At 40.3% G+C, this 15,958-nt stretch overlaps 1 protein-coding gene across 6 annotated transcripts in view; it reads left to right on the top strand.

Moving 5' to 3' along the window:
- The window catches only part of LOC135089177 (protein C12orf4 homolog), a 116,456-nt gene that overhangs the window by 13,485 nt on the left and 87,013 nt on the right, over window positions 1-15,958 (top strand). For all 6 annotated transcript variants that reach the window (XR_010261407.1, XR_010261408.1, XR_010261405.1 and 3 more), the window contains 2 exons: window positions 7,233-7,422; window positions 7,690-7,835. Coding sequence is in view for 1 of the 6 variants with exons in the window: in XM_063984489.1 (XP_063840559.1) it covers window positions 7,254-7,422; window positions 7,690-7,835 (315 nt within the window). In the remaining 5 variants the exon portion in view is untranslated. The remainder of the gene's footprint in view (window positions 1-7,232; window positions 7,423-7,689; window positions 7,836-15,958) is intronic.

Consider the following 15,958-nt stretch of genomic DNA (forward strand, 5'->3'; position numbering starts at 1 on the left):
TTCAGGAACATAACCCAATTGTATATAAGGGAGGACCTGTATAAGTCACATTTTCCCACTGTTGGCTTCATGCGGCAACAGTAAATTCATACACGCAGTAAATTCCCTTAAGTTGGCTCTCTCTCTCTCTCTCTCTCTCTCTCTCTCTGAAAGTAAGAATAATCCTAAGGATTGCTAAATATATAGAATGAGACTGATTGAGAATGAAAATGGAATTACGTATACAAGAGTGAGAAAGGAGGAAGCAAAACTGACATAAAATGAATGAGGGGAAAGAGAGAGAGAGAGAGAGAGAGAGAGAGAGAGAGAGAGAGAGAGAGAGAGAGAGAGAGAGAGAGAGCTTTACCCGCTTTACCCGCACCCTCTGGAGGTGGGAGGCCGCCGACTGGGATGCCCTCTGTGCCACCCTGAGGACCACGGACTGGGGAGATGTGCTACGTGGCAACACTAACCAGCAAGTGAGGTGGCTCACCCAGCTACTCCACACCCTGCAGGCCCGATGGGTGCCTTACTCACACTACAAAACCAAGGCATCAGACCAGCCCTGGTTTGGCCCTGTGTGCCGCACTGCCTCTGATGCCAAGCACCAAGCCTGGCGTGCTCTTAAGAGACACCCCACTGCCAGGAACAGGTTAATACACCGAGAGGCAACAATGCACATGAATACCATACAAACATGGGCAGTGGAGCAGTGGAAAGCTAACCTCAAGAGTAAGCTAAGGGGAGGCCAGGTTGGTTGTAAACAGTGGTGGAGCCTTGTCAAGGACCGGCAGGGTGAGTCGCGGGGCACTTCCATCCCTGCACTCCACCGGGCAGATGGCAGCATTGCCCACACCGCTCATGACAAGGCGGACCTCCTGGCCAAGCACTTTGCTGAAAGATGTGCATCCCCAACCCTGAAAGACCATCTCCACTACTCCCTCAAATCATGAAAGAAATACTAGAGACAGAGTGAACACAAGTGAAGAGGAAGTGAAAGTGATACTGGCAAACTTGGACAAGAAATAAGCGGTGGCACCACAGGACATTAGTCCCTGTGTACTCCGACAGTGTGCTGTGGAGCTGGTGCACCCACTCGCTTCACTCTTTAATCACTGCCTCAGCAACGTCACATGGCCTGAAATGTGGAAGGGGAGTAGTGCGGTGCCTCTGCACAAGAAAAATGCAAAGACAGAGGCAAAAAACTACAGACCCGTGTTCCTGCTGCCTGTGCTGAGCAAAGTGCTGGAAAATGTTGTGGCCTCGAGAGGCACCACCTGCTGAACAACAGACAGTTTGGGTTCAGGCAGGGGAGGTCGGTGGCAGACCTGCACCTGCTCCTCCCAACGGAGTGGAGTGGGCCTCTGGACCAAGGGAAGACCACGGCTGTCATGGCTCTTGACATCGAGGGGGCATTCGACAAAGTGTGGCACGCAGCCCTCATAACAAAGCTCCATGCTGTAGGCATGGACAGTGCACTCCTCCAGCTCCTTGAAAATTACTTGAGAGACAGACATCTCAAAGTAATCATCAATGGGCAGGAATCGAAGCCACAGCCCATAAGGGCAGGTGTTCCTCAAGGGAGCTGCCTTGGCCCTTTGCTGTGGAATGTGTATGTCAGTGATCTGATGCACCTCGTTCCTACCGCGAAGGCGTTTGCGGATGACATGACACTATCCCACAGCTACAGACTGGAGGAGGAAGCTGCAGCCAACCGTGATATCAACGCCACCCTGAGCCGCGTTGCAGCCTGGGGAAGGAAGTGGCAAGTAAAGTTTGCTGCTCACAAAACCCAGCAGCTCACAATCAACAGGACAAGTAGAGCCCTGCACTTCACCTTCAACGGGGAGACACTGACGCCGCGGGATGAGGTGGAGGTGCTGGGGGTCACTTACTACCGTAAGTTGACCTTCAGAACCCACGTGGAGCGACTCGCCAGAGAGGCCTCAGGGAAGCTGGCATCCCTGAGGAGAATCTCCTACCTCCTTGACGCCAGGGGACTGGAGTTACTCTATAAGGTGTAGGTCTGCTCCTCCTTGGAGTACGCTTGCCTGGCCTGGGGTGGCGCGGCAAACAAGCACCTCGCTCTCCTGGACAAGGTGCAGGACCGAGCGGCGAGACCCATCAGGAACAGTGAGCTTGGCCTTCAGCCTGCACTGCACAACACCAGCACTGCACAGCACCGGTGAGACGTGGCGGGTCTCACCATCATGTTCAAGGTGCAACAGCAATGGGTGCTGCACCTACAGGCTCTCCAGCAGCCTGCCCGACATGCCAAAGTCACCACCAGAGCTCTCACATGCGCTCCTGGGGATCTGCTCCAGCCCAGGTGCAGAACGTGGCACTAGCAAAGACAGTTTCTGAACACATACATCGGCAGGTGGAACGCGTTTGTTACTGTGCAGCCAAGTGTTGAGGGCTGGACCAGGCAGCAGTTCAAGACTGCAGTGAATGTATGGTTGCTACAGACAGACAGAGAGAGGCTTTCAGATAGAAGGCATTAACAGTGACTTCTTTAGCCTAATTTGTTGTATTAAATATGTAAAGTATATGTACAGCAACTCTGTAAACACATATGATGTAGATTTGTATAAAAAAAGAGAGAGAGAGAGATGGGTATCACTCATTAGTCCCTCATCTCTGACCGATAAGGGTGAGGGGAGGTGACAAGGAGGGAGGTTTGAGACAAGATGAAAGAAGGGAGAAGAAAGGAAAAAAAAGGGAGGAAGGGACAGGAACCAGATAGATGAGCAGCAGCTCACACAGCTGGTGAGTCTTGTGAGTTTTAGTTTGTTATTTGGATTAAATTTTTATTAAAGTTTCAGTTCTCGCATGAACAGCAAGTTCATTTTGGCAGTTTTGGTTTGTTATTCCGAATAAATATTTATTAAAATTCCAGTGCTCACACGAGTGGCGAGTTTGTTATGCCAGTTTTGGTTTGTTATTGTAATTAAATATTTATTAAAGTTTATGTGCATTATTGCACTTGTACATATTAATGACCATATATATATATATATATATATATATATATATATATATATATATATATATATATATATATATATATATATATATATATATACTGTGGAACCTTGATTTTTAAACTTAATTCATTCCTGTATGCCATTCGAAAACCCAAACTATTTTCCCCATAGGAATCAATGTAAAACAGATTAATCTGTTCTCAGACACCCATCCACCATGCCTTAGTGGGTAGTGACAGATGCTCTCACTGCTAAGATGCCTGCTCCACAGTATCTCCATCTTCAAAATTTTTTATCCAGAAAGAATGTACTGAGTGAACTTAGTGACACAAAACTCATCAAAAGATATTCTTTAGACCATGCAGGCATTCTCTTTGTTACTGGTCAAGTGAGGGAAGCCTTACAGAGTGACACAGAGAGGTGCAACCCACTCACTGCTAAAAAAAATCTTGCTGCTGGGAAGAGCTACTAGGAAAATGTAGTTGTGCAGTAGTGATGGGATTGTGGGTCATAGAGAGAGCCACAAGAGGCTTGGGATTACTCCTGAACGCCAAACCTTATTTGTTTACATTGAGGTTCTTCAATGGGATCACATTTAACTTATTTCAAAGATTGAATTACTGTCTTATTCTTTGTGTCTCTCCTCAGCAATAAATGGCAGCTTTTGCTGTCTTGTAGTATTTGAAATCAAGAAACTATGTTTAAAAACTAAATTATGGTACGACAATGGAAGCAATTATGAGTTTAAATTTTTTGTTCGGAAACTGAGTTTTTTGGAAAGGGAGACATTTGGTAAGTGAGGTTCCATTGCATACATATATATATATATATATATATATATATATATATATATATATATATATATATATATATATATATATATATATATATATATATTATACACACACACACACACACAAAAGTACGTATACAGTGACACCTTGGGTTACGCCTGCCCTGGTATACACCCAAACAAACTTATGTTCTTTCCTGACGCCTAGATGTTGCATCGATGAGCGCATGCAAGCCCAGCTTATGCCCATGCTACCATTGGTGCCACAGCTGGATGTACCTCGTGTTGTGCCTTACTTATTTCACCCTTATTGCCTTATTTTGTGATCATTTTGTTCTGAAAATGCCTCCTAAGCAAGTGAAAAATGCAGGTGGTGGGAAGAAGAAAAGTGTGATAACCACTGATAAAAAGAAAAAAAATCATGTCAAAATATAAGTGGTCTCGATCTTGATGTTGATGCTACAGGTGGCTTGGGATTATTCTTGAGCCAGGAGTTATCAAAGAGTTGTAGTCAGAGAGAGAGAGAGAGAGAGAGAGAGAGAGAGAGAGAGAAAGAGAGAGAGAGAGAGAGAGTATGTGTCATAACTTTGGCATTACTTTATGACCTTTATGTTTCAGATACCTCATATTTGACCTTGACAGCTGCTGATGACACTCTCTCTCTCTCTCTCTCTCTCTCTCTCTCTCTCTCTCTCTCTCTCTCTCTCTCTCTCTCTCTCTCTCTCTCTCTCTCTCTCTCTCTCTCTCTCTCTCTCTCTCTCTCTCTCTCTCTCAGATATGTTAACAGAGAGAGAGAGAGAGAGAGAGAGAGAGAGAGAGAGAGAGAGAGAGAGAGAGAGGGGGGGGGGAGGGAGGAGGCAGGCAGCAGTTAATCATGAGTTAGCCATGTGTGATGTCACTGCAGAGGGTGTGGCAAGCCTCTGTAGGAGAAAACTTTGCTACCTTTCAAAAATATGTGGTTGACCACATGTCATCCAATTCTCCCATATTTTAAGACCTAAGATGTTTATAAAATAAATTAAATGTACAATAAGTGATATATTTATTGTATTTATGTGACATTTATAACAAAATGTAATGTAATCAAGCAAGCTGAGTTTTTTTTTTCATATCTCCAGCCAAAATGTAAGGAAAGTACTTGGATCGGCATTAGTACATAGTGAAAAAGCAACTGTTTTTTTCTTCTTTTTTTAATTTCCCAAAAAATACATATGGAAAGTTACATTATAATATAATGTAAAGAGGAAGTTTTGATTCTTTTATTCTACTTTTCATTGCAATTCAATAACTCCAAGGAAATACATTATAACAGCATAAGAATGTATTGTGAAGAAGACTGGGCTGAGTAGTGAGGAGGATGAAGGTGCACGTGTCAGCTGTAGCCTCAGCCATAACCATTCAAACTAACACACACTGGGTCATCCAGGGAGATGAGATATTGTTGTTCAGTATCTACTCATAGCAAAATTACAACACCTAGAATTCTGGCAATAATGCCGTTGTAAAAGAAAAGGGGTTGTTGCTTCTTTTTGCTTTGATTTTAAAGCTCTATGTTAAGTATGTAAGGAAATATGATAGTGGGAAAATCATCCTCTTTCTTCTTAAAAAACCCTCACTCTGAAATAATGACTCACACCATCTCGTTTGCCCTTTAAGGGTTAAAGACCTATATCTCAAAACTAATTTATCGCGCTATTGAAACATATTTGTCTTGTATTTATTGTCCAATTTTGATGATTCTGGTGTCATTAGATAGGGAATTAAAATATCTAAAATATTAATTGACATAATTTTGATTGAGTGTTTAGTTTTGTTCTAGGTTGAGAAATATTCGGATGAAGAATAACTTTGGATTTTTTCTTGACAATGAAACCAGTGATGAAACTATCACATAATTTTCGTAGAAAACCATCAAATTATTTTGTGACAAGTTTTCAAGAGAATCCAAGAAAAATTGTTAAAATATGCAAAAAATCTAAACCTCAATTTTTTGTATATTCTTTGAAAAAGAAAACATATTGTTCCAAATTTAATGGAACCTTTACATATAACTCATCTAAAACGAGTTTATAGCTCATAAAAATTTGGTGCAGTTTGGTTCATAAACAACAAAAATGGAAAATAACTCGGTATAACGACCCCTTAAAGGGGGTGGTTATACCAGAAATTCAGTAAACAGAGATTCATTATATTGAGGGTTTACTCTATTTAAAAACATGTAACAAAAAAATTGGGGTGTGTTTTTGGGGACTGTAATGGATTAATGGCATTTCAATTAATTTCAATGGGGAAAATTGATTTGATGTACGAGGAAATTGAATTACAAGCTCAGTCACGGAATGAATTAAACTTGTAAGTCAAGATACCTCTGTACTGTTTAAATGTTTAGCAAATAGTCTAAAACTGAGTTAAGAAAATAGGTTTTGTGGAAGAAGATACTAAATACATTGGCTTTGACAAAGATAGAAAAAAAAACCTAGGGCATTTAATTTTAGAATGCTGAATTCTACAAGTCTAGTATTAAGAGTGTAATTTGTTTAATAGATTTTATAAACAAGGATAACCAAACAAAATGACTGTTTTGAAAATAAACAAATGTATGAAAAACATTTCATCAGTTCTAGTAAGAAAGGGAAAACAGACATACAAGTAAAATAAATTGAAATGAGGGGAAATTGATGAAAGGCTATCTTCCTGAATCATTATTATTGCCATTCTTCATCTTGTAAGATATGGTACTATTTGTGTAACTATATAATATCCAAGGGAATATGTTATGTATCTGTCAGTTGTATATTTAGATGGACATGTTTAAAGCAAAATGGAGCAGTATAGTGGTCAAAGCCATTTTGAATATATCCTTTGTTGATTGCTATGACAAATGGCATGTACTGTACATACTAAATTTTCAGATGTGTGCAGAACTTGAACTTTTGGGAAATTTAAAAAAAAAATAGTTCCTGATTTTTGTATCATGAAAAATGTAATGACTGGCTATCTAGCTTTTACTTCCTTTCTGTTGTTGCAAGTGAGAATTATTCAACGTCTTGAAAGTATAGCTGTAGGTAACCAGGACATACTGAATTATCTCCGTAACTGTCAATCAATATATCACCACTTTGGAAATCAAGTATACTATGCTGTATAAGATGAACATTGTAATGCAAAAAAAAAAAAACTTAAGTACTTTCTACTTTAGCTGTGAGATTTTATATGTACTAAGACAAAACCAGCCCATTTATTTTATTTCATGTATTTATTTTTATGTATACTGCTTAGATACATTTAAATTTTTTTTCTGAATTTTCTTCTAGTTGTATAGGTTTTACTAAACTGTCTGGAGACTTAAGATAGATGCTCTTTTCTACCTTCAGTCATGTGTTTATATAGGTAGTTATGGCAAAGTTCAGAATAGCTAACCAGAATAAGGGATTAGTATTAATAACCATCACTTCACCTGTCCTGAAACTTAGGAGACGATCCATCAACCCAAAATGGTGGGCAGCACACGCAGTGATGAGTGTGTGTGTGAAGTCACCTTGGGAGTGGAGCCTCAGAGTATAACTGTGCGTGTGCCCGTAGCAGTTCCTGCAAATATCTGCCCAGTGGAGTTGGCACACCGTCTCATACTACACCATAACATCCCTATCTACTTACATAATGGTGAGTTGGGTATGGTAACTGATTAACATGCTGATAGTCTTATTCAATTTAGACATAGCTTACAATTTCCATGTTACAATTTCCATGTTATGTTATGTTCACAAGAATTAAAAAGATTTATATAAACCCTGGAAAATGTTACATTGGAAATGTAACATTCCCTATGAAATAGTGAACTTTAGATGCTAGAAATAGTAGCTATGTAAGTTTTTAAGTTTATTTTTCTTTACCATATTTCTTTCACTGCCAAGTATTTCTGTGTTTCAGAACTGAGTGAGAAGCTTCAGGCCTTCCTTCAGAATCGCACAGAAGAGTATCACCGTCAGCAGGACCAGAGGGCATTGCAAGGGTTAAGGGAAGGCAGAACCTCTGTTAGTGATGCTGCTGCTGCTTGGGCTGCCAAATATTCACAAGTAAGATTATATACAATATTCACTGAACAGTAGGTATCATATTGGTGATATTTTCAACTGAGTTGCTATGAGAATTTACTGTAACCAAAGGGTTATCACTATAGGTCACTCTGAAGGGTGCTGGATTTGTGATATCATATTTACAGAGAGTTTTATCTCATCTTATCTTTTGTGTAAATCAGTAAAAGTTGGTTAATAAGAAAAAACACAAATTGAAAAAAATAAAGTAATCTTTTGATTATTCACATTTCTATTAACTATTGTGTGACATTATCCAGTGCCAGCAATTCAGCTGTTTTAAAACATCTATCCTTGTGATACATTATCTGGTGAAAATTCTGACACTTATTTGGGCGTGAGGTGTGCTGTGTGTCATTTTCCTGGATAATGCATTGGGCATTCAGCTTATAAACAGAATAACTTTTGAAAATCCTCATGATGTCATGGCCTCACACCTACCAAAAACCTTAATGTACCATACCTAGCTTATCATAACCTATTTCACTAATATTGTAGTACAGTACCATGCCTAAGGCTACAGCCACACTGGTGGTGGTTGTGAGCAAGCAGGTGAGTGCGATCAATGGCAAGAAAAGTGTGTGAGCTTTGTATCAAGTAGATGTGGCCACTCTGACAGTGAGCAGGCGTGGGCGGGCTGTGTCGTTTGCGGCCTGCAGTGAGATGCATTATTAGTTGACATTCATCACTCAACTGATGCAAGAAGTTTGTTGCCCAACATAGACATAGCACAGCTCATTACGGAAATTTTGCTCACACCAATTTATTTGGGGTGCATTTGCTAAAGTAGGACCTAAAGGGAACCCATGATAACACCATGACTGTGATATGTATAGTTTAAGCAGTTAAGGGTATTTATAATGTACTTTCAGGGAAAGGTGTGATGTGTTAATTCTTCATAGGACCATTCAGATTTGTCCCAAATGGCCCACCAGAGCTGATTACAGGGAGTTAGGTGGGCTTGGAGGGCAGACATGCCTTGTTCTTCTCATTACTCGTACCTCTGTACCTTTGGCCAGACACACACTTGTATGAGACTGTCTTACAGTAAACTTGAAAGGGTTCACAGTGTTTGCTTACTGTTGGCTGCCTGAACTGAACATAATGATGTTTTTAGTAATTACCATTAATCATGATAGTGTTCTGAACTGTTAGCTTCAACAAATCCTTGAATTTTTCATATTAAAACCCTGCACTATATCTGTCCTGTCACATACATACTGAATGACAATAGTTTAACCTTAAGGAAGACTGGTAAAAAGATGACATCAAAGCTTGTTATAAAACAGTCGTTAATTGACAAAACACTTATTTCTTAGACAAACAAAAATTAAGTACTGATAGTATACTAATTCTTAGTAATGGGAGAAATTTTGGGTACAAAAAATTTTTGTAATATTGTAACCAGAAGTTCCCACAGTAGAGCAGAGAGAATGTCTGAAAAATAGGCTGTGCCACTGTGGCTACCACCTGCCTGCTCTCTCACTGTAAGTGTGGCAAACTTAATGCTGCAGCTTGTCAACTCTCCTGCCCAATTGCTTGCAATTATCACTAGTATGGCTGTAGCCTAAACTGGCCATAATGTTTTTAATACTGTTAGTTATACTTTTCTAGCTATTATTATTATTATTATTATTATTATTATTATTATTATTATTATTATTATTATTATTATTATTATTATTACTGCATTTTGCTGGCATATTAGACACACCTCTGCATAAGATAGATCCCTATTTTACAGGAATGTTGTGTGGAAAAATTTTCTTATGTTTCATCATAAATTTATTGAAAAAAAATTAGTGTGTACTTTTTTTTTATGAAAGCCACTGGCCAAGGGCAACAAAAATTTTTAATAAAAGAAAAGGCCCACTTATTGCTAGTTCCCATAGAGATGTCAGATAGAATAATAAAAAAAAACAGAGGATAATAGTTTTGAAACCCTTCTTGAAAGAATTCAAGTCATAGGAAGGAGGAAATACAAAAGCAGGCAGGGAGTTTCAGAGTTTACCAGAGAAAGGGATGAATAATTGAGAATACTGGTTAACTCTTGCATTAGAAATGAACAGAATAGGGATGAGAGGAAGAAGAAAGTCTTGTACAGTGAGGCCACAGGAGGAGGGGAGGCAAGCAGTTAGCAAGATTGAAGAGCAGTTATTGTGAAAATATCAGAAGATAACAAGAGATGCAATATTGTGACAGTGAGAAAGAGGCTGAATCCAGTCAGTTAGAGGAGAGGAGTTTATAAAACAAAAAGCTTTTGATTCCATCCTGTCTAAAAGAGCAGCATGAGTGGACCCCCCCACCCCCTCAATTACATGTGAAGCAAACTACAGATAAGGTCCCTGTACAGGGTTAGCAGCTGAGGGGATTGAGAAAAACTGGCAGAGACGACCAGAATGCTTAACTTCATAGAAGCTGTCTTAGTTAGAGATAAGATGTGAAGTTTCCAGTTTAGATTATAAGTGAAGGATAGACCAAGGATGTACACTGTAGAAGAGGGGGACAGTTGAGTGTCATTGAAGAAGAGGTACAAGATCTGGAAGCTTGTGTCGAGGTGACAGATGGAGGAAATGAGTTTTTGAGGCATTGAACATTAATAAGTTTGCTCTGCCCTAATCAGAAATTTTAGAGAGATCAGAAGTCAGGCATTCAATGGCTTCCCTGTGAGAACTGTTTTCTTCCTGAAGGGTTGGACGTCTATGAAAAGACATGAGAAACTGCAGTGTGTTATCATCAGCATAGGAGTGGATAGGACAAGAAGTTTGGTTTAGAAGATCATTGATGAGTAATATTAAGAGAGTGGCTGACAGGACATAAACCTGAGGAATACCACTGTTAATATTTACTTCATTTTTATATATTTGGAGGAGAAACACCAAGTGTAAGACAGTAATTCAGTCTTTGAAATAAAGTAAATGTGATCCTGTTGAAAAGCCTCAATGTAAATGAAGAGTTTTCAGCACTCATGAGTAATCCTGAGCTACCTGTGGCTCTCTCGATGACCCCCAACACTACCACTATTACACAACTGCATTTTTCTTGTAACATTTCCCAGCAGCATGATGTCTAAGTGCTATGATCACCTTAATTTGGATGATAAATGGGCTGTTCCTCTCTGTGTCCCTCTGTAAGGCTTTCCTCACTAGATTGGTGACAAAGAGAATAACTACACAGTATAAACAGTATCTTCTGATGAGTTCTGTGTCGCTAAGTTTATTTAATACATCCTTTCTGGATAAATAATTTGTGAGCTGGAGATGTTGCGAAGCAACCATTTTGGCTGTGGGAGTGTCTCATAAGCCACTAAGACAGGGTAGACTGGTGTCTGGGAACAGATTAATCCATTTTACATTGATTCCTGTGGGGAAAATAGTTTCAGTTTTCAAACATTTCAGATTTTGAATGGTATTCAGGAATTAATTAAGTTCTAGAACGGTGGCTCCACTTTGTGTGCGTGTGTATATATATATATATATATATATATATATATATATATATATATATATATATATATATATATATATATATATATATATATATATATATACAGTATAAATCCAGCTATCTGGCACCCAAGGGGAATAGTGTGTCCCAGATAGCTGGATTTACCGGTTGATTGAGTGTTACTCTTATAAATATTCTATTTTCAGTGAGTATGATAGATACAAATGAAAGAAAAGAAATGAAAAACATAAAATAAAAGGACTGTACTTATCTGTGCTGGCGCTGTTACGTAAATTTTCATGGTACACACTAATGTTCATTATTTACTAATGTATATATGTTTTGTAAAACTAGTTCCTTAACACTAATTTTATTCATATGTATCATTAGTTAGGTGAAGATAAGGGGTTATCAGGGTTTTCTTCCACAAGTTTAGACCTGTCAACCAGTGTAGACTCCAACACCAACAATGTTGAATATTGCTCTAACACAACTGATGTTTACATTTACATTTGACTGGGACCTTTGGCATAGCAGATAATTAAGGAAACTGTACGTATATCCTGCAGAAACACTCAATTAACAAACTTGTTGTTTATGCAAGTGGCAGGGAATACTCACTGTGCTGCCAGTGGTGGGAAAGGAAAACATTCCTTTTTTTAAATATTATTTTAGAGAGAGAGAGAGAACAAAGCACACACACACACACACACACACACACACACACACACACACACACACACACACACACACACACACACACACACACACTCACGGTTTTAGATGTGATGCTTAGCACTGCATCATACCAGATGTGAGGACAAAACACATAATCTATTAGGGATTTTGATGAAACTTTCACTGTTGTTGATAGTCTGGCATAAAGCTTTGATCCCAAATTACCTTCTTACAGCTTCTATCCTTCTCTGTGTAACATCATCTTAAGTTTCCTCTTTGACCATTCTATTGCTGCTGTGACAGACAGTCACTGTTCTTCTCCAAAGTCCATTAACAGTGGTGTTCCTCAGGTTTATGTCCTGTCACCCACTCTCTTCCTATTATTCATCAATGATTTTCTAAACCAAACTTCTTGTCCTATCCACTTCTATGCTGAAGGTCAAGAATGTTGAGCATATCTCCAAGACGGCCAGGAATATGAGTAGGGTGTTGCACCAGTTGTTCTAGGTTATGGAGGATAGTGAAGTTCAAGGCTAGTTCACCAGGATGGTCAGTGAAGGGAGAGGAAAACCAAAGCTGGTGGTGAACATTGAAGTCTCCAAGAATGGAGATATCTGTAAAAGGGAAGAGAATGTGCTCCACTTTGGAAGTTAAGTAGTCAAAGAATTTCTTATAGTCAGAGGAGTTCGGTGAGAGGTATACAGCACAGATAAATTTAGTTTGAGAATGACTCTGTAGTTGTAGCCAAATGGTGAAAAACTCGGAAGATTCAAGAACGTGGGCACAAGAGCAGGTTAAGTCATTGCGCACATAAAGGCAACATCCTGCTTTGAATTGAACATGTGGATAGAGAAAGTAGGAGGCAACAGAAAAGGGGCTACTGTCAGTTGCCTCAGACATCTTTGTTTCAGTGAGGAAAAGAAGATGAAGTTTAGTAGAGGATAGGTGGTATTCAACAGATTGAAAATTAGATCTAAGACCACAAATGTTACATAAGTTAATGAAGAAAAAGTTGAGGGGGGGTGTCAAGGCACTTAGGGTCAATAACAGAAGAGCAGTCCAACCTAGGGACATTTGTGGTCCCCTCCCCAGATGGGGACTCCAAGGCTGTTGTAGGAATCAACATGATAATTTTGAATTTTGAGTGAAGGGTGTGTGTGTAATTAGGTGCATATAGTTTTGTGTGAAGGAAGAGAATTGTCATTAGAGGGCAGGCTGTGACTGCCTCCTTGTGTTGTGAGACACAAATGGAAATGTTCAGTGAAGTCACTGCTGGGTTTAATGATAAGTTCACAGCACACCCCCTGATCCAGTGCTACTGCCTCCTCTTTCTATATATATATATATATATATATATATATATATATATATATATATATATATATATATATATATATATATATATATATATATATATATATATACATATATATATATATATACATACATACATACATACATACATACATACATACATACATATATTACCGCCAGCAGGCGGCGAAGGTTGATTCAGATCCACACGATGACACAAATCATTTATTGTATTCGATTGAATCTGGTTGGATCCGCTTGAATTCGGTCAAAACCTGAAGATATACATTAATGATCATAGACAATATTCTATATGAATAATTTGCGTAATATAGGTATGATTCTGCACGTATAGGATAATGTATTCTTATACAGACAGTTGTTACACTTATGTGTTTGGGTCTTGGGGTAATCATTAAGTAACGCGCACGGCCTTTCTGACAGGTGCTCTAGGTAGGTCTATCTACTTCTGTCTCTGCAGCAACACACGTCTTCCCTGTACGAGTGTCCTCAACCAAGTGTCCCTATCGTCCTCAGTTACTGCCTGGGTTCCTACCCTGTCCATTGTTATCCATTAGTGACAGTGATAAGGCTGGCCTCATCTTAGCCTCATGTCATAACAAGCATCCTTCATCTTCTTACATCAACACTACCTTAGCACTGACTGTACAAGAAATTTGTTGACTTGGGCCTCGTCTTGGTCCTCGCCCTGACCTGCAGGCCCTTTTCTTCCTCATTGACAAACTTATTTGCACAACAACAACTTCTTTCACCCGCTTGGCGGTAACACTCCCCCCTGTCAGGCTTCACTCGAAATTCACATATTACGTAAACTCACATAGTCCCAGCATCATCCAACAGAGTTCGTAACCGGTGGCCCCTTTCTCAGCAGTGATTGAGTTAGAGTTGTGCACATGATCTTTCTCCATAGCAGATAGCAGATAAGTCTCTTCACCTGATCAGCTGATTAACAATTCGATGTGATCAATACCTGTTCTAGACAACGGCACATGGTGGGAGAGCAATTACGTTAATGAATGTAAAAAACCCCGACATTTACGTTATGGTTCAAGCTTTGGGGAAAAACTCCATAACGTAGTCACTCACACCACTGGTGAGGCACCATTATGTACAGTACCAACTGGCAATATCTGCAACCACATGGCGGTCACTGGGCATCAGTTAGTAAAGCTTGGACATGTTTCCAGCTCCGTCAGTATGTTACATTTACGACAGATTTCATCCTCATCTCTGGTCAAGAACGAGTTTCATACCCTCAGCATCACACCAGTTCTCAGTTCCATGGAGGTTCTCTGTTCATTACCACTGTGTCAGTCCTGAGGCCGATGCATATAACGACATAACTGTGAGCACAGAGTTTCAAAGGTTAGCGTTCAAAGATGTCAGGATCTCTAGTGGTCTTTCTTACGATGTGCTCCCCCTGGTGAGGCTCCCGTGACTCGGTGGTCACGTGCAAGCATTGAAGAATCCTTGTGCTTCCCCTGGTGAGGTTCCCGTGACTTGGTGGTCACGTGCAAACATTGAAGAATCCTTGTCCTCCCCCTGGTCTACTACATCCAGTTCGGCTCCAAGAGTTAAGAGTCCATCTGGAGTGACCTTGCTTCCTCTCTTGTTCATGCAAGATGTCTGAGTCCAAGACACTCAAACCCCTTGCTTGAGCGTCGTTGCAGGCAACCAATGATAGCATCTCGCCTCTGTCCTCTGTAAGTACACAGCCATAAGCACACAAACCACTCCCTGGTAGTGTTTAGCCTCTGCAAGCACACAAGCTCACCCTCTGGTGGTATCTAACCACCCATGGTGGTGTCTTGATCCCTGCAAGCACACAAGCTCACTTCTTGATGAAGTCTGGTCTTTACAAGCACACAATCTCACTCCCTGATGGTGTCTGATCTCTGCAAGCACACACACAAGCTCACTCCCTGATGGTGTCTGATCCCTGTAAGCACAAAAGCTCACCCTCTGGTGATGTCTAGCCTATGCAAGCATACAAATGCACTCCCTGATGGAGCCTGATCCCTGCAAGCACACAAGCTCACTTCCTGATTGTATCTGCTCCTTGCAAGCACACAAGCTCAGTCCCTGAGGGTGTCTGCTCCCCACAAGCACACAAGCTCACTCTCTGGTGGTGTCTGGTCTCTGTAAGCACACCAGCTTACTCCTTGATGGTGTCTGATCCCTGCAAGTACACAAACTCCCTTCCTGACGGTGTCTGGTGTCTGCCAGCACACAAGCTCTCTCCCTGATAGTGTCTGATCTCTGCAAGCATACAAACTCATTCCCTGGTATAAGCATACAGACTCAGTCCCTGGTGATAGCCTCAGCAAGCAAACAGCCTCAGTCCCTGGTGGTAGCCTCAGCAAGCAAACAACCTCAGTCCCTAGTGGTAGCCTCAGCAAGCAAACAAACTCAGTCTCTGGTGGTAGGCTCAGTAAGCATACAACCTCTGTCCTTGGTGGTAGCCTCTGCAAGCAAACAAACTCAGTCCATGGTGTTAACCTCTGTAAGTATACAAACTCAGTTCCGGTTATCTCAGCAAGCAAACAAACTCAGTAACTCAGTCCCTGGTGGTTGCCTCAGTAAGCATACAACCTCTGTCCTTGGTAGTAGCCTCTGCAAGCAAACAAACTCAGTCTCTGGTGGTA

The sequence above is a fragment of the Scylla paramamosain genome, chromosome 32 (genome assembly GCF_035594125.1).
Source record: "Scylla paramamosain isolate STU-SP2022 chromosome 32, ASM3559412v1, whole genome shotgun sequence".
Lineage (NCBI taxonomy): Eukaryota > Metazoa > Arthropoda > Malacostraca > Decapoda > Portunidae > Scylla > Scylla paramamosain.